General features: G+C 44.3%; 1 protein-coding gene across 1 annotated transcript; it reads right to left on the reverse strand.

The window, feature by feature from the left end:
* Positions 1-18,848: 18,848 nt before the first annotated feature.
* On the reverse strand, positions 18,849-20,113 carry LOC111946806 (trace amine-associated receptor 13c-like). Its single transcript, XM_078940189.1, has 2 exons — positions 19,853-20,113; positions 18,849-19,775 (listed from the first exon to the last, which is right to left on the reverse strand). The coding sequence occupies exons 1-2, from the start codon at positions 20,014-20,016 to the stop codon at positions 18,965-18,967; spliced, it is 975 nt and encodes a 324-aa protein (XP_078796315.1). The 5' UTR covers positions 20,017-20,113; the 3' UTR covers positions 18,849-18,964.
* Positions 20,114-22,905: the final 2,792 nt, after the last annotated feature.

The following is a 22,905-nucleotide window of genomic DNA, read 5'->3' on the forward strand; positions in this document are numbered from 1 at the left end:
CAGCAACTTAAATCAATTATTACTAAAAAGTTTAAATACAGAGACAACGATTTAAAGCTACCAGATGTAGTTACCACTCTGATCAATTTCTCAATGAATAAAACTCTCTCCAAAATATACAAACTTTTATGTAATTTAGATAACAATATTTCACTTCCGACAACAAAATGGGATGCGGATTTGAGCATCAGCACAGATGAAAGTTTTTGGTCAGAACTTTGTCTAAACACCTTTAAAATGACAAAAAATCCAAATCTGCAGCTAATCCATTTCAAAACTCTTCACAGAATTTACTACACTGGACAGAGGATGTTCAAGATGGGTCTCAGTAACTCAGACATTTGTCAGCACTGTGACAGTAATCTACCCGACAATTACATGCATGCACTATGGTTCTGCACGCCTGTCCAGGCTCTCTGGCAGCAGGTATGTGCCGATCTATCAGTCTGGCTTAAGGTTTCAATCACAGCTTCACCGTCACTTTGTGTGCTTGGTGACATGAGTGCCATCGATGTAGAAGGAGGATTAGGCTCTATCATTTTCATAACTCTTTGCATTGCTAAAAAAACTATTTTAATAAATTGGAAAAGCAAAAAAAATATAAATATAAGTCAACACAGAAATCTGCTGCTTGATCATATCAGCTTGGAAAAAATGTCAGCCCAAAGTTCAAGTAACTTTGAAAGAATTCGGTCTCTCTGGTCTCCCATAGCTAACTCCGTGACTTAGGGGGTGGGGGGGGCATGGTCGTCGCTGCTCCTTGCCCTTCTGCCGTGGGCCGGGGTGGGGGTCGGGGCCTCCGGTGCCTGGCCGGGGGTGGTGGGGGCTCCGTTGGTCGGGGGGTCGGGTCCGGCGCCTGGGTGGGGCGGCCTGGGGCGCTGCGTGGTCCTCTGGGCTTGGGTGTGGGGGTGCGTGGTGGGGGGGGTGGGGTGGTGGTCTGGCTTGGCTTGGGGGGGTGGTCCCTTTGCCTGTGCTGGGGGGGGTTGACGGGGGGCGCTGCTCGGGGGGGGGGGCCCAGCGGCGCTGGATGGGCTTCCCGTCTACACCTGGGGCTGGGATCGGCCCTTCCCTGGCTCTGGGGCGGGACGGGACAACCCTCTTGGGGCCCCCGGTCGCTCTGGGTGTCATCCGCTTCGGCTGCGGGGTCTGGGGGTGGGGTGGGGTGGGGGTCTTGTCGGCCCTGTCCTGTGGGGGGGCATTCTGGGGGAGGGGGGGGGGGCACTATTGGTACGGGGCAGGGGGGGTTGACGGGTCGGGGTCTCCGCTGAGGCCATCGGCGGTTTCCCCGGCCGGTTGGCTGCCTCGGTCCCGTCGAGGCCTGACCAGAGCTCTTCTAGGGCCGGCGTTTGGGGGTGGGGGCCTGGGCTTGCTCCGGGGGGGGCCGGCGCTTTCTGGCTCCCCTCTCTCTGTGTGGGGGTGGTGGTGCTGGCCTGGGGTGTCTGCGCCTCCGGGGGTGGGGCCCCGGGGCTGGGTGGGCCTGGCCCCCTTGCTGGGGGGGGGGCGGGGGACGGCTGTTTGACCACCGGGGGACAGTCTATCATCTGTCCCCAACTTACCCCCTTCCTCATATAACCTCATAATAGGGTGAGGGGGTGGGGGGCTTAGCCTGCGATGAGCCTTGGGGGGGGGGTTTACTAGGCAGTGACCCCCTCCTATGGTTGCCGTATGGAGTGGGCCCCCCCTCTTTCGGTTTTATTTGCACCTTAGACATGTAGGGCCCTTGGTAGGGGGGGTGCTTGGACATCACTGCCAGCAAGCAGCGGATGTCCTCCTAGCACCCTACCCGCCAATTTTAACCGCACCTTAGACATTTAGGGCCCCTTGGTGGGGAGGGTGAGGGGACGTCACTGTGAGTAATCAGGAGACGTCCCCTTAGTGCCCTACCCGCCAATTTTAACCGCACCCCCCTTAGTACACACACCCCTCCCCCCTCAATATATACATCCCAACATAAACACACACACATGCACACACACACTCTCTCAAACACACATACACGCACACACATTTTGCAAGGAAGGTGGGACCTAGGACCATCTGTCCCCTGCCTCTTCCCTGGTGGGGGGTACGGGCCCCTTTGCAACGGCGGCTGTGTCCCCGGGGTGCTGGCTTCCTGGGCCCGGCGGTGCTCTCTCCGCGCGGTGGGGGGGTTCACATTACATCTGAGCCGGGGGTGTTCGTGTCCCTGGGGGGTGGGTTCTGGTCCTTGCTCCTGAGTGCTGGGCCCCGCCAAATTTCCAACTGTGGCCGAGCCTGGTCGGGCCATATTTACAACACCCCTTGTGGGCCCTCTTTTTTCCCCGGGGTTCCCCCCTCCTGGGCGGGGGCGGCGGGCCCCTGCCTCGCTCCTCCCTGGACCAACCGTTGGCCGGGCGGATGGCTGCCTGGAGTGCGGAGTGGGTCTCCCTTGGGGGGTCCTGGCCCGTACCTGGGGTTGGGGCGGGGGGATGCCCGGAACTCCTGGGTGGTGGTGGGGTGCTCGTCTGGGGCTGTGGGCGTCCTTCTCCGGTGGGGCCCTGCGTTGGGTTCTCCCGGCGCGGCGGGGGGGCTGCTCTCCTGGTTGGGCTGGGGCGGCGCCCTCTTTCCCTCCGTGCCTCCCTGCTCTCTGGCTCTGGGGGCCTTGCGGCGGCCCTGCTGGCCCTGGCCTGGGTGGCGGGCTTGGTCGCCCGGGCGGCGGTTGTTCCCTGCCGGTTCCCGTGTGGTGTTGGGGGGAATCCGGCTGCCGCTGCTGGTGCGGTGGGGGTCTTGGGGTGGGGATGGCTGGGCACTCTCCCTCCTTCTTTTCACGTTCCACCATCCATTTTAGAAGAACATAAACACTCACCTGAGCACAGGTGTCAGCTCAACAGACTGAATGACTGAAATATTTCACACTAGTTGGTTTTAAGGCATAAGTATGCGTGTGAACACTATCTGTTTTGTGTACATGTCGACAGGTGGACATTTTTGCAACTAACAAGTGTGTTTATAACATTTGAGTGTGTGTGTGGACAGGCTCCGCCCTTTTTTTTTTTTGTTTTTTTTTTACATTTGAACCTTACCATAATGATTAACAACCATTAAACTTGTTGCTTTATGCTGCTTCATGGTCTTATCCCCTTTCCCCTCCTATTATCACCCCCTACCCCCCCTCTCTCTAACGTCCCTCTTTCTTCTTCCCCTCTTTCCTTTTCCGTCCGGTCCAACACCAAAGATTTTCAGACATGTTTGAAATTAATAAAGTTTGGCCTCAATTACAAAAGGGGTTTATTCAGACATACCTTTGGTTTGTCTGAAGATTAATAACCCCTCTTGTTAAAGTAAAATATGTCCAACCCAAGAGGCCCTCAGCTCTCATCTGTCTGCCTAGCTGTTGGACAGGACAAGTTAAAGAAAAAAAAAAAAAAAAAAAAAAAAAAAAAAAAAAAAAAAAAAAAAAAAGGAATACCGGATGAAATTCTGACAGACCAAGGAACCAACTTCACCTCTCGGTTGATGAAACTGTTCCAACAGCAGCTTGGCATCACTGCCATCAAGGCGACACCGTACCACCCACAGACCAATGGCTTGGTGGAACGTTTCAACCAGACCCTGAAGAGGATGCTGCAGAAGTTCGTGAGTGACACAGGGAAGGACTGGGATCGTTGGCTACCATTCCTGTTGTTTGCTTATAGGGAAGTCCCACAAGCTTCAACAGGCTTCTCACCATTCAAACTCCTCTATGGCTGGGATGTCCAAGGCCCACTGGATCTCCTCAAGAAGAGCTGGGAGGCCAAATCCACAAAGACCTCAGAAAGGGGTGTGATCCAGTTTGTTCTGGAGATGAGAGAACGGTTGGCAAAGTACAGGGAAGAGGCAGAAGTCAACCAACGAGAGGCCCAAAGGAGTCGGAAGACGTGGTACGACCAGCAGGCCCGTCACCGTGAACTCCTACCAGGTCAGAAGGTTCTGCTACTTCTTCCCTCTTGTACCAGCAAACTACTGGCAAAGTGGCAAGGGCCATACACCATTCTCCGCAGGATGGGACCTGTCACCTATGAGGTGCACCATCCTGACAAAAAGAAAGAAAAGCAGACATACCACGTGAATCTACTTAAAGAGTGGAAGGAAGGTGCTAACCATCCAACAGAGAAGTCTTTGCTAGTCAGAGCTGTGAAGACTGAGGAAGACTTGGACTCTGATCTGGGAGCACTGACTCACTCAACCCCTCCGTCTCTGTCACATTTACCTCCGGAACAGACTACACAGATAATGGACTTATTTCGTGAAACGCCATCTCTTTTTTCTGCACAGCCAGGAAGAACTACACTCATTAGCCATTCCATACGGCTCAAAGATGGACGACCAATCCGGCAACGGCCTTATCGGGTACCACAGAAGTTGGTGGGAAGGCTGAACGATGAGGTGAGGAAGATGCTGGAGCTAGGTGTCATTGAGCCGTCCAACTCAGAGTGGAGCAGTCCGGTGGTGATCGTTCCCAAAAAAGACGACTCACTGCGGATATGCATCGACTTCAGGAAACTGAACGCCGTTTCGGAGTTCGACGCATATCCAATGCCGAGGATTGACGACCTGCTGGAGAAGATCGGGGCTGCTAATTTCATCACCACTCTTGACCTATGCAAGGGTTACTGGCAAGTACCTCTCAGCAACACCTGTCGACCATACACGGCGTTCAAAACACCTGCTGGACTGTTTCAGTTTACAGTTATGCCTTTTGGTCTGCATGGAGCACCAGCCACGTTCCAACGGCTGATGGACAGGGTGCTGCAGGGATGTAACCACTGTAGTGCAGCCTATTTGGATGACGTGGTGATCTACAGTCACACCCGGGAGCAACACCTAGATCACCTGCGTCTGGTCCTGAGGAAACTACAAAATGCAGGCCTGACCTTAAACGTGAGCAAGTGTGAGTGGGCCCGGAAGGAAACTCGTTACCTGGGGTACCTGCTGGGAGGTGGTGAGGTGCGTCCGCAGGTGGATAAAGTTGAAGTTATCCGCAATTGCCCTCGACCACGCACCAAGAAAGAGGTACGCTCCTTCCTGGGGTTAGCTGGATGGTACCGGCGGTTTGTCCATCAGTTCGCCACCATGGCAGCTCCTCTCACTGCCCTTACAGAGAAGAGGCAGAAAAACCCCGTGACCTGGACAGATGAGTATGAACAGGCTTTCCAAGCATTGAAAAATAAATTGTGTTCCTGTCCTGTTCTCAAGAGTCCTAACTTTGATCAAAGGTTCCTCGTCCAAGTGGATGCCTCAGCAGTCGGACTTGGTGCTGTCCTGGCTCAGGGAGACCCAGGTGAAGAGCGACCAGTCCTGTACCTCAGTCGGAAACTGCAGCCGAGAGAGACAAGGTACTCCACTGTGGAGAGGGAAGGACTTGCCATTAAGTGGGCGTTGGATAGCTTGAGGTACTACTTACTTGGCAGAGAATTTGACCTTGAGACAGACCACAGGGCCCTGACATGGATAAATACCATGAAGGACCACCACAACCGGCTTACGCGCTGGTATCTGGCGCTTCAGCCGTACAAATTTAACGTACGTCACCGTCCCGGAAAACAAAACATAGTGGCAGATTTCCCTTTCCAGATTGCCGCACATCGCCAATCTCCCAGAGGAGGGGGATGATGTGACGGTGTAGAACCGTCAGCTGCCGCTGCAGGCGCACACGCATGCACACACGCTCGCACACATACACACGTGCGCATAGACGCGCACGCTCGGACCCGGTAACACGTCATTTACATCAGCTTACCCTTTTCATTCCGTCCCTATCCCTCTGCAGGTAGCCCTGGGTGCACACTAGGTTGCCGACTCACCATCCCCATGCATACATTAACACGAAGCACACACGACGCCAACATTAACGTTGGTTTGTTTACCCGGAAGTAACCCGGTAACCCGGAAGTGGTCATGGACACCCTGGGTCATGTGACGCATCGGTCACTGTTTGTATTTATTTTTATTGATGATTATTGTTATTTTTCTGTACACGACACAGAATGTTTAGTTGAATGAAACTGTTTATTTCTGTAGGTTTATTTATGTTGTTGAACAATGCAAACACTTCTCCCTGTTTTCTCTTTGGACTGATGGAGAGCAACGCCCAGGAGGAGGGGCTTACCACTTAAAAGAGAACCAGATACAGCTGTCAGTGTGGGAGTCTGAGTGGAGAAGTTGGAGAGTCTGAGAGGAGAATTTGGAGTGTTGGATTGGAGAAGTCTATGTTGGTTAACCTTTGTGGAGCAATTGGTGTGCTCTGTTCTTGCATTAAAGTCAAGAATACTTTCACCTTGGCGCCTCTGCCCAATCATTCCCTGGTGGGACCCACGACACCGCCACTCTTCTAACGCGAGTTTTATGGCCAAGAGTTCGCGGTTACCCACATCATAATTACGTTCTGCGGGAGACAGTTTACGCGAGAAGAAGGCGCATGGCTTGAGTTTGCCCGTAGTGTCTTCTCGTTGGGATAGGACAGCACCAACCCCAGACTCAGAGGCATCCACCTCCACGACAAACTGACGTCGAGGGTTGGGCTGTATGAGAATGGGGGCGGTGACGAACATTCTCTTAAGATTTTCAAAGGCCGTTTGAGCCTCAGGACTCCAAATAAATGGCTGGTTAACTGAAGTGAGTTTGGTAAGAGGGGCGGCGAGACTGCTGTAGTTCCGAATGAATCGACGGTAAAAATTGGCAAAGCCAAGGAAAAGTTGTAACTGTTTACGTGTACTGGGAGTCTCCCAGTTAGTGACTGCGGAAACCTTGGCCGGATCGGGACGTATATTGCCAGCTTCAATAATGAAACCGAGAAATGAGACCGTGGAGACATGAAATTCACATTTCTCTGCTTTTACATAGAGTTGGTTTTCGAGAAGGCATTCTAGAACCTGACGTACATGGATGGTGTGAGTCTCAGGATCGGGGGAGTAAATGAGAATGTCATCGAGGTAGACGAAGACAAACCTGTTGAGAAAATCGCGCAGGACGTCGTTTACAAGATGTTGAAAGACTGCAGGGGTGTTCGTAAGCCCAAAGGGCATTACCAAATACTCAAAATGCCCCAGGGGGGTGTTAAAAGCAGTCTTCCACTCGTCCCCTTCTCTCATACGAACCAGATCATACGCGTTCCGGAGATCTAGTTTGGAGAATACCCGAGCATCTTGAACAGAGTCTAAGGCGGAACTAATAAGAGGCAGGGAGTATTTGTTTTTAACAGTGATCTGATTTAACTCATGAAAGTCAATGCAAGGTCGCAGGCTCTTGTCTTTCTTCTGGACGAAGACGAACCCGGCACCAACGGAAGACGAGGAGGGATGAATATGACCTGAGGCGAGAGATTCATTAATGTGTTTCTCCATTGCGAGTTTTTCAGGACCCGAGAGATTAAATAAACGGCCCTTGGGGAGAGCGGCGCCACTTAATAACTCAATAGAGCAATCATAAGGTCGGTGCGGGGGTAAAGCACCCGCCTTACTTTTGCTGAAAACAGCCTTGAGATCGTGATAACGGGAAGGTACCTTGGAAAGATCGATTTCTTCCATTATAGGATCATGATCAGGGGAGACCGCAGGGATGGCGGAGCGAAGGCAGTTTGCGAGACAGTGAGTACTCCAATTGATGATGTGGTGGTTCACCCAGTCGAACTGAGGATTGTGGTGGCGAAGCCATGGGAAACCTAAAATGACAGGAGACTGAAGAGATTGTATGATATAGAATTGAATGGCTTCATGGTGGTTGCCGGAGGTGATGAGATGCACAGGCCTCGTGCGGTGGGTGATGCGGGTAAGAAGTTGGCCACCGAGGCTGGCTGCTTTGACAGGGTGAACCAGCGGTTCTGTGGGAAGACAGAGCTTGGACACCAGAAGACAGTCAATGAAACTTTGTTCAGCTCCAGAGTCAATGAGAGCCTGACATTCATGAGTGCGAGATTGATGGCTAAGCTTGGGTGGTGTGGAAGCGTTCGGCGGGCAAAGGGGACTGGGAAGTTGTGGGTTTTCACAGGGAAAAAGGAATCCAGCTGGACTGTGACGGCATCGTGGCTTGCCATACTTTGCTCAGGAAAAATGTGAAGTATAAACCAGCCATTATTATGAGGTTTGACAATAGAAAGCAAAAGGCTGCTCTGCTGAAACAGGGCAGAAAGCTGAGAGGAACAGATGTTTATATAAACGAGCATCTTACAAAACACAATGTTGATATAGCAAAACAAGCACATAACCTAAATAAAAGCGGAAAAATACAAAGCACCTGGACAACTAACTGTAAAGTGTTCATCAAGCTGAACGGGAGCCCCGAGGAAGCTAAAGTGGTGTTGATTAGGGACATCAAGGATCTGGACAAATACTAAATATCATCTGATATTTATGAGCCTTCTGGAAATTGAGGTAATACACTTACACTACACTATTCCTCAGATCAAATGTCAATACAACCTCAACCGTCAGCACCAGGAACACAAAACATAAATTCTTATTCTGATCAATTAAGGATGGAAGCATTGGATTACACTGATCACAATTTACAGGACAAGGAATATGACATTGACCCAATCAACCATTTCTTCTCTGCCATCACAGATAATTGCAGTTACTACACTGAAGAGCATTATAATGTCAACATTAAATGTAAAGATAAGTTTTCACTTGTTCATTTCAATAGCAGAAGCATGTATGCAAATTTTGATAACATTAAGGAATACTTGTGCAATTTTTCACAACGTTTTAGTGTGATAGCAATTTCAGAAACATGGTTCAATGCAGAGAAGGGAGTTGAAAACTTTAATTTGGAGGGTTATGAACTCAGATACTGTAATAGACTAAACAAAGGTGGTGGAGGAGTTGCTCTATATGTGGATAAAACTCTGCATTTCAGAGTAGTGACTAGCATGACAGCTGTTGTTGACAATATGCTTGAATGTTTAACAATCGAAATCTCTCAAGAAAATCAAAAAAATAAAGTTGTTAGTTGTATTTACAGAACACCTGGCTCAAATATGGATATGTTTACAGGCTGGATGGAGAAAATGTTTGTGGATAAAAATAAGGTAATTTTTGTATTTTTTGTATTTTTGTTTTTTCTCCTCCCCCTGCAAAAGAGTGCAGACGCTTTTTTCCCTGCTCCTGCTGCTTCCTGCTTTATTTGCTTTTTAATCATTTAATTAATCATTTTTAATCATTTTACTTCTTCCACACATCCTGGAATATCAGACTGGTCATCCTTTTTTGTGACTTCTACCTATACAAATCAATATTTTTGACAAGCCAGCGACATGTCCGGAAGAGGAAGAAAAACAAACTCCCACTGTGAACGCTGTCTGATCTACCAACAAGAAATAAAAGAGCTACAAACACGGATATTTACTTTGGAAACTGAAAATGGACTTCACAAGACCCTTCCAGTAACATCGGGTGGTAAGAAGCCTGCTCTTACCACAAACGAGAAGAATAACAGTGACATAGACCTGAGTGATGTTGTGTCCTTTCCAAAACTTTGTGCGGAGGAACTCTGTGTTAAGCCAAAGCGTAAAGATGACAGAACATCCGAAATAAAGCTCACAAACAGATTTTTACCCCTAACACAATGTGATATTGAAGAACACAGTGAAATTGGACCACAGAGAAGGAGTCATAATGTTGGAAACAAAGCACAGGCAGAAAGAAAATCTGTGCCAAACGTCAAGGTCAGAGATACGCTGCTGCTTGGAGATGGCGCTATCAGTGGAGTCAGCCACAGAAGAATGCAAACTTTATGTTGCCCAAGTTCTACTGTTCCAGTGATTACAGGACTCTTATCTAAAGTCTTGTACCAAGGAGTTAAACGAATAATCATCCATGTAGGTGCTGTCGATATCAGAAAAGAACAGTCCGAACGTTTGAAAAAAGACTTCATCAAGTTATTTGAAGAGATTGACAAAGTAGAGGTTGAAGCATTCATCAGCGGACCTCTTCCTAACATCGATGGGGTGTCACTCAAGTTCAGCCGTCTGTTTCAGCTGAACAATTGGCTCTCCAGAGAGTGTGCTTCCAGAGGATTGCATTACATTGAGAACTTCAATACATTCTGGAAGCGAAAGGACCTTTTCATGGGAAGAGGCCCACACCTGAACAGAGGTGGAGCAAGAGAGTTAGTGAAGAACCTCCTCCAGGCTCTGGGGCATAGAGGCCAAGGCCCTGAAAAGGCAGTAAGGAAGGACCGAGCCAGTGCCCCAGGAACCACAGCACAACGGCAACAACAACTACCTCCACCAACACCGGTCAATGACTTGGATCCGGCAGCACCAGCACCACAACCACCTCCACCTAAGGACTCAGCTCCACCAGCATTACAGCAACCACCTCCATCTAAGGACTCACCTGCACCAGCACCACAACAACTACCGCCAGCTAAGGACCCAGCTGCAGAACCACAACAACAACCACCAGATTTGGCCCCAGAAATTCCACCATCTGACCAGCTGTGGGCGCCCCCTGCTACGTCTACTCCCAATGAAGACTCACTTTCCTTTTCGTCCCCCCCACTTTCACCCATGGCCCTACCTAGCCATTTTGATAGCCTCATCAAGTCAGGAATTAAGATGGCTCCCCTAACACCTGTGAGCCTCACACCACACAGGAGCTCTCCTACCCCTCCAGCGCCCCCTCCTCATCCTTCACCCAAAGTCCCTCCAACACGGCCTTCATCCAAACCCCCTCCAACACGCCCCCTCCGTCGTTCACCCAAATCCCGTCCAGCTCCCACTCCTCCCGGTCCATCACCCAAACTACCCTCAACTCAACCTCTCCTGCGCGCCTCTAGACGTGCTATTCCCCGGAGCTAGGATGAAACGGGCCCCCAGTGTCCTAGGAAAGGTTATGTCAAACTGGGGCCCTGTGATGAACAGCTTCCTTCTGGTGCTATACCTGTAGTTGCACCACGTAGAATGCAAAAAAGGGCAGTTAGATTGTCCAATCAAAGAAATCTAGTTCACATCCCTTGCAAGAAGGTTTTGACCAGTCCCAAGGAAACTAATCTCAAACTTGCTGCACTCAATGTCAGATCTTTATGCAACAAATCATTTTTAATCAATAATCTTATCTCTTCTTTTAATCTTGATTTTATGTTTTTAACTGAAACATGGCTTGACAAAAACACAGGAAACATAGTTCTAGTCGAATCAACTCCCCCCAACTACAAACATGAATCGGAAATACGAGAAAATAAAAAGGGTGGAGGCGTTTCTGCACTGTTTAGAGATAATATTGCAACCCGCAGACTATCATTTGGTGTGTTTTCATCATTTGAGTATGTGTCCTTTAAGATTGAGTTAAAACAAACTCCTCCCTTACTCTGCATAGTCATGTACAAACCTCCTCAGCACAGCCAAAGTTTTATTGATGATTTCACTGAAATGCTCTCAGTTGTGTGCACAGACTTTGATGGTCTAGTCATTACAGGTGATTTTAATGTTCATGTTGATAATGTCAATGACAGAAATGCAAAAGAGCTCAATGCTGTCCTTGAAACCTTTGGTCTAATTCAGCATGTGAGTTGCCCCACCCACAGCAGAGGGCACACTCTGGACCTGCTCATCACAAGGGGGGTTACTATTTACAATGTCAGTGTGGTTGATGTCGCCCTCTCTGATCATTTCTGTGTATTGTTTGACCTGTCTGTTGCTCCCAAACCACCGCCTGGCCCTGCAGTTGTCCAAAGGAGACAAATAAATGAGAGCACTAGGGCACAGTTTGTAGAAATGATAAACCCTGAAAACGTCTCTGGTGCCAATGTTGATGAAATGCTGAATTCTGTTACTTCTAGCATCTTGAATGTTCTGGATGCCATTGCCCCTATGAAAGTTCAATTGAGAAAACAGACAGAAAGCTCCCTGGAGGAATGATGATCTAGTCAGGGCACAGAAACAACAGTGCCGCAGAGCCGAGCGAAAGTGGCGCAAGTCAAAACTCCAGGTTCATTATGGAATATATAAGGCGGAGTTGTACGCTTATAACCAGATCTTATGCAGAACAAGGGAAAGGTACTTCTCTGAAATAATTGGAAGTTGCAGCAGCAACTCTCGTATCCTGTTCACAACAGTTAACAGATTAACTAACCCTCCAACCCAGCTACCAATAGAATTGGTTTGTACACCTAAATGTAATGAGTTTGCTGTATTTTTCAATGACAAGGTTCAGGGCATTAAAAAAGCCATCAACTCCACAACACATATAACTATCGAACGGCCACCTACTCACTCTAAGCTGACTCACTTTATACCTGTCACTGACCAAACTGTCCAAGAGACCATCACCCGTCTGAGCTCGTCTACATGCTGCCTTGATGTGTTACCCACTAGATTTCTAAAGTCTGTCTTGAACAGTGTGTTGCCATCAATTACTCAAATAGTTAACATGTCTCTTCAATCTGGAATATTTCCAGAGGCCTTAAAAACTGCAGTCATTAAACCCCTCCTGAAAAAGAGCGGTCTTGATCCCACTGTACTGAATAATTACAGACCTATCTCTAATCTGCCATTTTTAGGAAAAGTCCTTGAAAAAGTTGTCTACCAACAGCTCACTGACTTTCTCTTATTAAACAATTCGTTTGATGTTTTCCAGTCAGGTTTTAGACCCCATCATAGCACAGAAACTGCTCTTATCAAGGTAACCAATGACATCCGCCTGAACACTGATGATGGAAAAGTCTCTGTCTTAATCCTGCTAGACCTGAGCGCTGCCTTTGATACTGTTGATCATGGGATCCTTTTGCACAGACTCCAAGACTGGGTTGGCATCTCTGGATCTGCCCTAAGTTGGCTCAAGTCTTATCTAGAAGACAGGAAATATTTTGTTGAAATTGGGAGTTGTGTCTCAGACTACATGGGCTTGAATTGTGGTGTGCCCCAGGGATCGATCCTGGGACCCCTTCTGTTCAACCTCTACATGCTGCCACTAGGGCAGTTAATACGCAGTAATAACATATCTTATCACAACTATGCAGATGATACTCAGATCTATGTGTCACTGACAACAGGTGAATATGGGCCGGTGGATTCTCTCAACCACTGCCTCCAACAGATCAGCGCGTGGATGCAGAACAACTTTCTCCAGCTAAACTCAGACAAGACCGAAGTTATTGTTTTTGGCCCACAGAAACAAAGAGAAATTGTCAGCAGCTACCTTCATTCTCTGTCTCTCAAACCCTCAAATCAAGTCAGAAATCTAGGGGTAATCATGGACTCTGACCTGAACTATTACAGCCATATCAAGTCAGTAACATCAGCGGCATTTTACCACCTGAAAAACATTGCCAAAATCAAAAACATAATCTCAAAGCGAGACCTGGAGATACTTATCCATGCATTTGTCTCCAGTAGGTTAGACTACTGTAACGGCCTGCTCACCGGCCTCTCCAAACGAGCTGTAAAACAGCTTCAGTACATCCAGAATGCTGCTGCTCGAGTCCTGACCAAAACCAGGAAGTATGATCACATTAGTCCTGTGCTCAGGTCTTTGCACTGGCTCCCTGTACCTCAAAGAATAGACTTCAAAGCAGCTCTGCTTGTGTACAAGTCTCTCCATGGCCACGCACCAAAGTACATCTCTGACATGTTAGTGCCATATGAACCATCTCGTACTCTGAGGACCTCAGGGGCCGGCCTCCTGTTGATTCCCAGAGTCAGAACTAAACAAGGGGAATCAGCGTTTCAATATTCTGCAGCTAAAATCTGGAACAGCCTCCCTGAAGGCGTAAGACAGGCCTCTTCTGTGTTCATGTTCAAATCTAGACTTAAAACATTTCTGTTTAGCCGTGTATATGACTGAAAGGTCCTATCTGCACCTTTCTTTCCTTCCTTTCTTTTTAAATCTTTTTTTTTTTCTTCCTTTTCTTTTAAAGTAAATTTTATGTTGATTATTTCTATGATGTATTGTGATTTTAATGCACTTTTCTGTTTTGTGAAGCACCTTGAATTACTTTGTGTACGAATTGTGCTATACAAATAAACTTGCCTTGCCTTGCCTTGCCTATGTGGGGATTTTAACATTGACCTCTTAAATCCTCATAAGATTAAAGCAGTTGAAGAATTTATTAATACCATGTACAGCATTTGCTTATTTCCAAGAATTACAAAACCAAGTAGGATAACTGCCAGTTGTGCAACATTAATTGATAACATATTCTCCAATGACACTGAAAATAAAACAGTTAATGGGTTGCTAATTAATGAAATCAGTGACCATCTTCCAGTCTTCACAGTATATGATAGTAGTTATGTCAACCACAGGTTGCATTTCTCAATGGGATACAGAAGAATTAAAACAGAAACCTCCATCAATGCATTTAAAGCTGAGCTACTTGAGCATAATTGGGATGTGATTTATCAAAAAGAAACTGTTGATGAGGCTTATGAATATTTTTTGAGGATATTTGGTTCGATGTATGATAAACATTGTCCAGTTAAAAAGTTCAAGGAAAAAATTAAGTATTTCCATTGTCCATGGATTACAAAAGGATTGCAGAATGCATGTAAGAAAAAAAATACTCTTTACAAAAACTACTTAAAAATGAGAACAAAAGAGGCAGAAATTAAATATAAAAAATACAAAAATAAGCTAACGCAGATCATAAGAACATGCAAGAAGGAATATTATGGAAAACTTTTAGAGGAAAACAAAAGTAATATCAAAAAAACATGGGGCATACTTAATACTATTCAAAGAAGGGGTAACAATGAAGACTCCTATCCAAAGTAGTTCATTAGTAAGGGTAAAGAAATAGATCAAAGGGAAGAGATTGCTAAAAGATTTAATGATTTTTTTGTAAACGTGGGACCTGAATTAGAAAAGCAAATCCCAGATCCAGGAACATTTGGAAAGCATGCGCAAATATTCATTGACAAAAATCCCAGTTCAATGGTTCTTAACCCAGTAACTGAAAATGAAATATTAAAGACCGTGAGAGGAATGAAGGGTAAACTCTCTACTGATGTTAATGGCATTGATATGGCTTTGGTGAAAACAGTAATCAGTGGAATTCTGAAACCATTAGAATATATTTTTAATTTATCATTCCAAACAGGTTCATTTCCTAATCAAATGAAAATTGCAAAAGTTATACCATTGTACAAAACCGGGAACAAGCATCACTTCACAAACTATAGGCCAGTTTCTATGTTACCGCAGTTATCAAAGATACTGGAAAAAATGTTCATAACCAGATTAAACTCTTTCATCGAAAAGCACAAGATACTGGACGAAGGACAGTATGGGTTCAGGTCAAATCGATCAACATCACTGGCCCTGATGAATGTAATAGAAAATATAACAAATGCTATTGATAATAAAAAACATGTAATCGGGGTATTTATTGATTTAAAAAAAGCTTTTGACACAATTAACCACGATATGTTAATTAATAAATTGGAACGGTATGGCATTAGGGGGTTAGTGCTAGACTGGATCAGAAGCTATTTGAGCAACTGAAAGCAGTTTGTAAAGGTTGAAGGTGCTTGTTCCCAATGTTTGTACATTGTTTGTGGTGTCCCTCAGGGGTCGGTTCTGGGACCAATATTGTTTATTTTATATATAAATGATTTATTTAAGGTTTCTAACAAATTACGGCTAGTTCTATTTGCTGATGATACAAATGTGTTTTATGATGGGGATGATCGGCAGCAACTCATTGAAATTGTTAAGAAGGAGATGGAAAAACTGAAGCTGTGGTTTGATGTAAATAAGCTTTCACTAAATTTAAGTAAAACAAAAATGATGTTATTTGGTCACCATAAGGGTAAAAATATTAACATTGACATGCACATAAATGGGGTGAATCTTGAAAGAATTTATGAAAATAAATTTCTTGGGGTCATAATTGATGACAAACTTACCTGGAAAGCACATATTAGCTACATACAAGCTAAACTATCCAGAATTATTTCTGTCTTAAATAAAGCTAAACTGGTTCTGGACCACAAATCACTCCGCATGTTATACTGTACATTAGTTTTACCATATTTTTCTTATTGTGTAGAGGTTTGGGGGAACAACTATAAAACAACGTTACATTCACTTTCAATACTTCAGAAGAGAGCAATACGAATCATACATAAAGTCAGTTACCTTGAACACACAAATAAATTATTCATAGAATCAAAATTACTCAAATTTTACGATCTAGTAGAGTATTGTACCGCTCAAATAATATTCAAGGCCAAAAACAATTTATTACCGACGAATATCCAAAGGTTATTTATCACAAGAGAGGAAAAATACAATTTTAGGGAAAAAGATAAATTTGTCATACATAAAGCACATACAAATAAAAAGAGATTCTGTGTTTCAATTTGTGGAGTGAAGTTGTGGAACAGAACCAGTGAATGCTTGAAACAATGTCCAAACATAAAATAATTTAAATATAGATACAGAAAGATGATCAAGGATAAATATGAGCAAATACAAAAAAATACAGAATGTCAGCATTTATAAATCTGCATACTTTGACAATACGTTTTGTTATTCATTTGCATGTTGTTTGGAAATGAAAATTACATGTATATATGTACATATACACTTGGGTAGGGCACTGGACTTTGATGGTGGGAAAGTAAGGGCTTAAGGTAAAGGGGGGTGAGAGTTTATAAGATTTTTCTTCTTCTCACTCCCTTTTGGACTGGTGTTTATACAATTTTGTTTTGTTTTGTTTTATATAATTTACTTGTCTTTTTCTTGTTTTTTTTTTTTGCAAGTTTAGTCTCGTTTTTGTCTTATTTTGTTATTTTACTCTTGTTTCACTAGTCCAAAATAAAAAAAGATGAAGACGAAGACGAAAAATTAAGCATTTTATGGTAATTTTACTGTATCTGCTCTGCCATGTCACTCTATATGTATCTTGGGCAATAGTAACAGGCCAGCGTAGCATCTCAAGCAATTTATTACTCATGGAGTGAACCAGCCTCTGGTGGTCTTTTGAGGGACTGCAACATGTGGTACTTCCCGATTTAAGTTAAACATGGCACTGGAAGAATTCTTCGGGCAGGAACGTTGTCGAACAGACTCAAAGCTATTACCAGTGGGATCAGTCTGTCTGATTTCAACAAATTCCATTTGGAGTGACATTATTTGAAAGACGCTTCGCTGATCTTCCTCCGTTCTTCAGCTCTCAAGGAGATCTGGAGAGTTTCTATTGAGACTTTGTATTTACCCCCCTAACTTATTCAGTCATTGAGGTTTCTGAGATGGAATCCTTTCAAACCAGGATTACAAGCAAATATAGATCATTTCCTCACATCAGCATCAAGTCAGGTTTCCACTTCCATTTTAGTTTCTATTTAAATTTTGAGTTTTATGTTTCATTCTGTTGGGTGCAGGCATCAGGAGGGTTGAGGGCGTTTTGTGTGTTTTATTATCACATTTGAATAGTTTTAGGTCTTCAAAGCACGAGTTCCTGCCTGGATGTCTGAATTTGACTCCTTTTCTCTGATAGAAACTCAGGAGAAGTTCATTTCAGTTTCAGCTCTATGTCACGGGTGAGGACAATATTATAGTTATTGTATTATGTGTTGTTGAATACCATAAGGATTTATGGGATGCAGAGTAAAAAAGTTCAGGTTATAGAAATAAATATAGAAATAAACTCATAGTTTCCTCAGATTTAGCTATCTTTTCTAGTTGCTGCATTTTATTACATTCATGTCAGAATTTAAAACAAACTAATGTGTAATTTAAAACAATGTTATTTTAATGTAAAAATAAACATAAATGTTTAATCTAAATGTTAAGTAAACATGTAAATGTTTCATGTAGATTTAAATGTTTTATTCTAACAGGTAAATATAAATGTTAAAAAAGAATTTTGATATGAATGTTTTATTTGAATATTGTTGTTCAATCTAAATGTTAAACCTAAATCTGCACATTTCCACACATTTAGGTTAAACAATAATATTCAAATAAAAGGTTTATTTTATTTTAGGATTTATTTTTGTATCCTGCAACGTTCCCCTCATCCAGCAGTAATCAGGATAGGCTCCAGCATCCCCATCACCCTGAAAGGGATTCAGCGGATTTAGAGGATTTAGTATAAACATTTAGGTTTAACATTTACGTTTGAATCTGACATTAAAGTTATGAAAATTATAAACAAACATTACAAATGTTACATTTAGCAAAACGGTTGGCTAATTTTATGTGTTGAACATTTTCAACGTCCTAAAGGACACTACCTTTGCTGAATGTTGTGAGGCTCATTAGAGTACGGTGGCCCTGAAGTCCAAATCACATGAACAAATCACTCAGTGCCAAAACAATTTTAATATCAAAATGACAATTAAAACTGCAAAAAAAGAAACCAGAAAAGCTAAGTGAGATTGGACATCGCTGTTATTTCAACTGAAGGTTATTTGACATAAAGCAAAACTGGATCTCCTCATCCAATCAGCGATGTCCCAGAGTACTACCTACCTTTCATGGTTTCTCCTTATGTCTCATTTTACAAACATTTCTTTTTTCCTCTAAAAGTTACTTTTGCTTTTCAAAATGTGTTTTTTTTATGCTTTGGTTTCTGAAATTTAGTCTTCTTTTTTGAAATGTAATGCAAATTTGCTTTAGTTTTTTAATGTTGTTGTGATCTATAAAAGGTTTTTGCACTGAGTGATTTAAAAAAAAAAACAACGTGATTTGGACTTCAGGGCCACCGTATTAGAGAACTCATACACACCATCCGAACCCGTGTTTCTAGTCCCAAAAGTATTGCAGGTTAACGGGAGCTTTCAAAGTGAATTATAAGATCAGATCAAGTCTTTTAATGACACAAACTTGCACAAATGAAGATATAAGCACAAATAAATCCTTAAAACTGTTATTTGTTTTTTCCTTTGAGCTGCCATGAATGCTAAATTTCTGTTCTGTGAAACAACACAATTTCAATTCAATTCAAAATAAGCATAAAGGGCTGAAATGTCATTAGCTGATTAAAATAACAAATATGACACAACCTCCTCTTTGTAACATCACATCATTTTTATGTCTCGAGAGCCAGGTTTCATAACTTTAAAAGTCACAATGATTTTTACAGACTTTCTGAACCAGGGGTAGAAAAGGGCGTAGATCAGCGGATTTATGCAGGAGTTCAGGTAGAACACAGATGTGACAAAAGCTACATATGAAGCATTGACAAAGTCGGCGGGGCCTTCCAGAACGACACAGTAATACGGAAGGAGACACACAAGAAAAACCAGAACCACCACCCCGAGGGTCCGGGCTGCTCTCAGCTCAGACTTCCTCACCGTCACACCACCCCTCTGAGGCTGAGCTGCAGCTCCAGGCCGGATGGCCCGAATCTGAGACACGGCCGCCACAAACACCCTCACACACAGGACAGTGATGGCCGTGATGGGGATGACCACCGTGATAAAAAGGTCTGAGACATTTTCTGCACTGCTAAAGCTAATCACACACTCTCCGAGGCAGAGGTTAGCCTTTCCTGGATGTTTAAGGTTTTCCCTCATCAGCACAAAGTCATAGAGCAGAGAGCAGATCCAGCAGAGGGACACAGCGAGCCGAGCTCTGCTCAGAGTGACTTTGGTGGGATAATGCAAAGGGTAACAAATCGCTACGTATCGGTCAACTGATATGAGAACCATGTTTCCCACGGAGGAAGACGTAACGACGACATCTAAAACATAGTAAAAGACACACAACAGGTCCCCCAGATACCAGCAGCCGTCCAGAAAAAAAATCTGGAAGAGAATCAGGAAGCCCACGCAGAAATCAGAGACCGCCAGAGAGAGGATGAGGAGGTTAGTCGGAGTGTGGAGCCGCCTGCAGAACAGGAGGTAGAACTTTGTGACCTCAACATCAGAGTCTTTGACAGTTTTCAGGTTCACATTAAAAGTTACCTAAAGTGCGAGACGGAGACGATGACCAGCAGGTTGAGAGTCACGGTGGTCAGAGAGACGAAGCTCAGCATGAAGGGGATGAGCACAGCAGCAGAGGGAGAAGGCTTTGTCCTCCTGCAGGAGGAGTTGAGGAGTTCTGGGAAACAGAGTTCCACTTCCTCCATCTGAGAGGGAGCTGCTGAGCTCTGACTGCTTCTCAGACAACTGCAGCCTCTTATGGTCTTTGACAGGAACCCCCCCTTGGTTTGTTACTTGGTTACATGTCTGTAAGGACTACGGACCCTTTTTTATTTATTGATTATACATTTAAAATTTTCTTTTAAAAGCTTAGCTAAAGTAACATGCAATGAGGCTTTAACGTTTTTATGGATTTGTTTTGGGATCATTCGAGGTTTCCAAAGTAAAAAAATGACCAGATCGATTTTGCAGATACTACAGTTATGTCTAAAGTCCCTCACTACTTACTACCACTACTTATCTAGTGTTCTGAAAGTTTCCCAGAATTCTCTCCAAAAAACAGTATACATGGATTCTCACAATATTGGTGAAAATAGACCACAATGCCCTGTGTTTCAATGATTTTTTGTTAGGAAAAATTTTATTTTAATGTTTTTATAAACCGTTTAAGTTATTGTCTGTGACTTTAAAAATAATCTTTGTAAAATCTCTTTTTTTGTAAATAATGAGACTTTACCTCCATAAATTGGGATGTCATAATTGGCATTTTATTTTAAAACGTAGTGAGTATGGTGTGAATCTCGATCCAGGATATTTCTATCACAGCTCTATTCCAATATATAAAAGAACAGGCGTCGTACAATTTCAGCGAGGCACAAACCGCAATTATTCATTTCTCCTTCATTCACATGCAGAACGGTTGGCACTTCAATGTTTTTAACCCTTGTGCTATCCTAAATTATTAATTGCAAATTTGTCATTATCGCGATTTCAAGCTGTGCAATATCCCACATATCGCAAAAGTCAGCGAAAATCACAATGAAAGGTAAACCCCAAATGTGCTAAAACAATCTTATGGCTACTTGAACTATCTAATGAATTGAATAAATCCCTTTGTGCATTTGACCAATCAGATGGAGCCCTTCACGTTTTTGACCAATCAGATGGAGCTTTTATGTCAGATGTTGCCCTCCTAGTTAGACGAGGGTCATTTGGAGACTAATTAAAGGTATTTTGACTCTTATTTAAATTAAACTTTTGCAGTGAAATGGAAATATTTTTGTTGTTTTTGCTATTTGTTCATTTATCGCAAGTTATATTGTCATCACAATACTGATCAATAATATCGTAAGTTTTTCTCATACCATGCAGTCCTAATTACATCAAATCCTTTAGGTGCATTCTTCCCCCTTCTGAAGCCGCTGCTTTTCTACACTCTGAAAATGGATCTGATCAGCTGGTCTCTAAATTCGATCGACAAAGTATTTTCCACACTAAGGAACGGGAAAGCGGACCCTTCCTGCCCGGACGGCACCCACGCGGCTGGATACACCATCGATCCATGGGGCAAGTGGAGGCTGGTGTGCCTGGCCCAGCTGTCTGTGGAGGATGTCGAGGACGTGTACCTATTTGGATTTCTGATAATTGGATTCCTCGTAATTGGGATCCGAGGATTTCTAATTTATCAGGCGGTCTGGGAGCAGAAGATGGAGAGAGGCAATCAATCAAAGCTCCTGGGAAAGATTTTTCGGGGAGGAGAGACTCAGAATGAGAAACTTTCACAAGCGGATCAAAAGCTCTGTGCTTGTCTTGCCCACTTAAGCAGATTGCTTGAGACCCCTGAACTTGTGCGGAAGATGGATGCCACCTTGGAGCAAGTTTCTGCCCGGATTTGAGGGAAGACTGGGCTAAATTCACCCACTTCTCATTCGGACCAATCTCTGCCTCACACAAAGCGAAGAGCCAGTCGAGGACTCTGCCGGCAGTACAAACAACCTGATGGCGCCAAAAAGTATTTTATCTAATCAGACTCCCCGAAGGAGCTATGGACAACTGTCCTTGGCTCCACCAAAACAAAGCCGCTTCTACAGAGTGGACTACAGCAGCTGTTCTTGAGGGTTGATAACTGCAACTCACCCCCTCCCTGCTTGTCCTCGGCTTCCCAACCCCCTCCCTACCTCCTCTGTGAGCTGCCCGGAAGATGTGCCTGGCTCACGGAGCTGCACCTGTTGGACAGACTCATGGGGGGCCCCCCACTCCCGTCCACCACCCTTTCCCCCCTGAGCCTCATGTACTGTGTCTTTGTCTGAATATGTGCTATTTGTGTTTAACCGGTGTAGTTTTTTTCTTGTATCAACACATTGTACGCAGTGTAGGGATACGACTTTTTTTTGTCACCAAACCCAACCCCAGGCCCTCTTCGTGGTCCATCTGCATGCTATACAAAGGTGCGCCGGCGCAGGTCATCTAAGGCGCTCGGCTGCATTGACCTCAGTAACCTCTCGAGATGTGTGTGTGTATCCTGTGCTGTTTGTCTGACCTTCTTCATCGAGATGTACTGGAACTGAGTTTCTCCTTGTTGGGATTAATAAAGTTTTCATTCATTCCTCTTCATCTTTATCCACCTTTGTCATGGTAGGGATAACATGTCATTTAAGGATCGGGTCATCTGGACCCCATGGGATAGCACAAGGGTTAAGAAGAAGGCTATCCATACATCACCAACAAATGTGAGTCCCTGATTGGTAAAAGTTCAGCTGTTTGACGTTAAAGGTGTTGACAGTTCAGTAACACCCAGTTTGTACATAGGATGGACTTAACAACTGGCTTAGTGACACCTGAACGCAAGGGTTTGGAACGCGGAAGCCTAAAACGTGGGTTTACCAGCGTTTACGTAGACCAGTAACGTGCAGTGAGGTTGATGGCAGGTGAGGCACTAAGTGTTCAGCACACATTTGGCCCTCTGTAACTATGTCTGGGATTTTCCAAATTCTGGCGCTTTAATCAGTTATCAAATGTTGTCTGTGAAAATGATGATAAAAAATAAAATGAATGATTTTACTTACATTTTTTTCCACTTACTCCCATTTAAAAAC

Source organism: Oryzias latipes, chromosome 21, assembly GCF_053564925.1.
Source record: "Oryzias latipes strain Hd-rR chromosome 21, Olatipes_Hd-rR_3.1".
Lineage (NCBI taxonomy): Eukaryota > Metazoa > Chordata > Actinopteri > Beloniformes > Adrianichthyidae > Oryzias > Oryzias latipes.

Excerpts from the sequence above, each read along its gene's own strand:
- LOC111946806 (XM_078940189.1), bottom strand. The coding sequence starts at position 20,016 with ATGGAGGAAGTGGAACTCTGTTTCCCAGAACTCCTCAACTCCTCCTGC. Across the intron at positions 19,776-19,852 it reads GTCTCCGTCTCGCACTTTAG|GCGGCTCCACACTCCGACTA; the intron begins GTAACTTTTAAT and ends CCTGTTCTGCAG.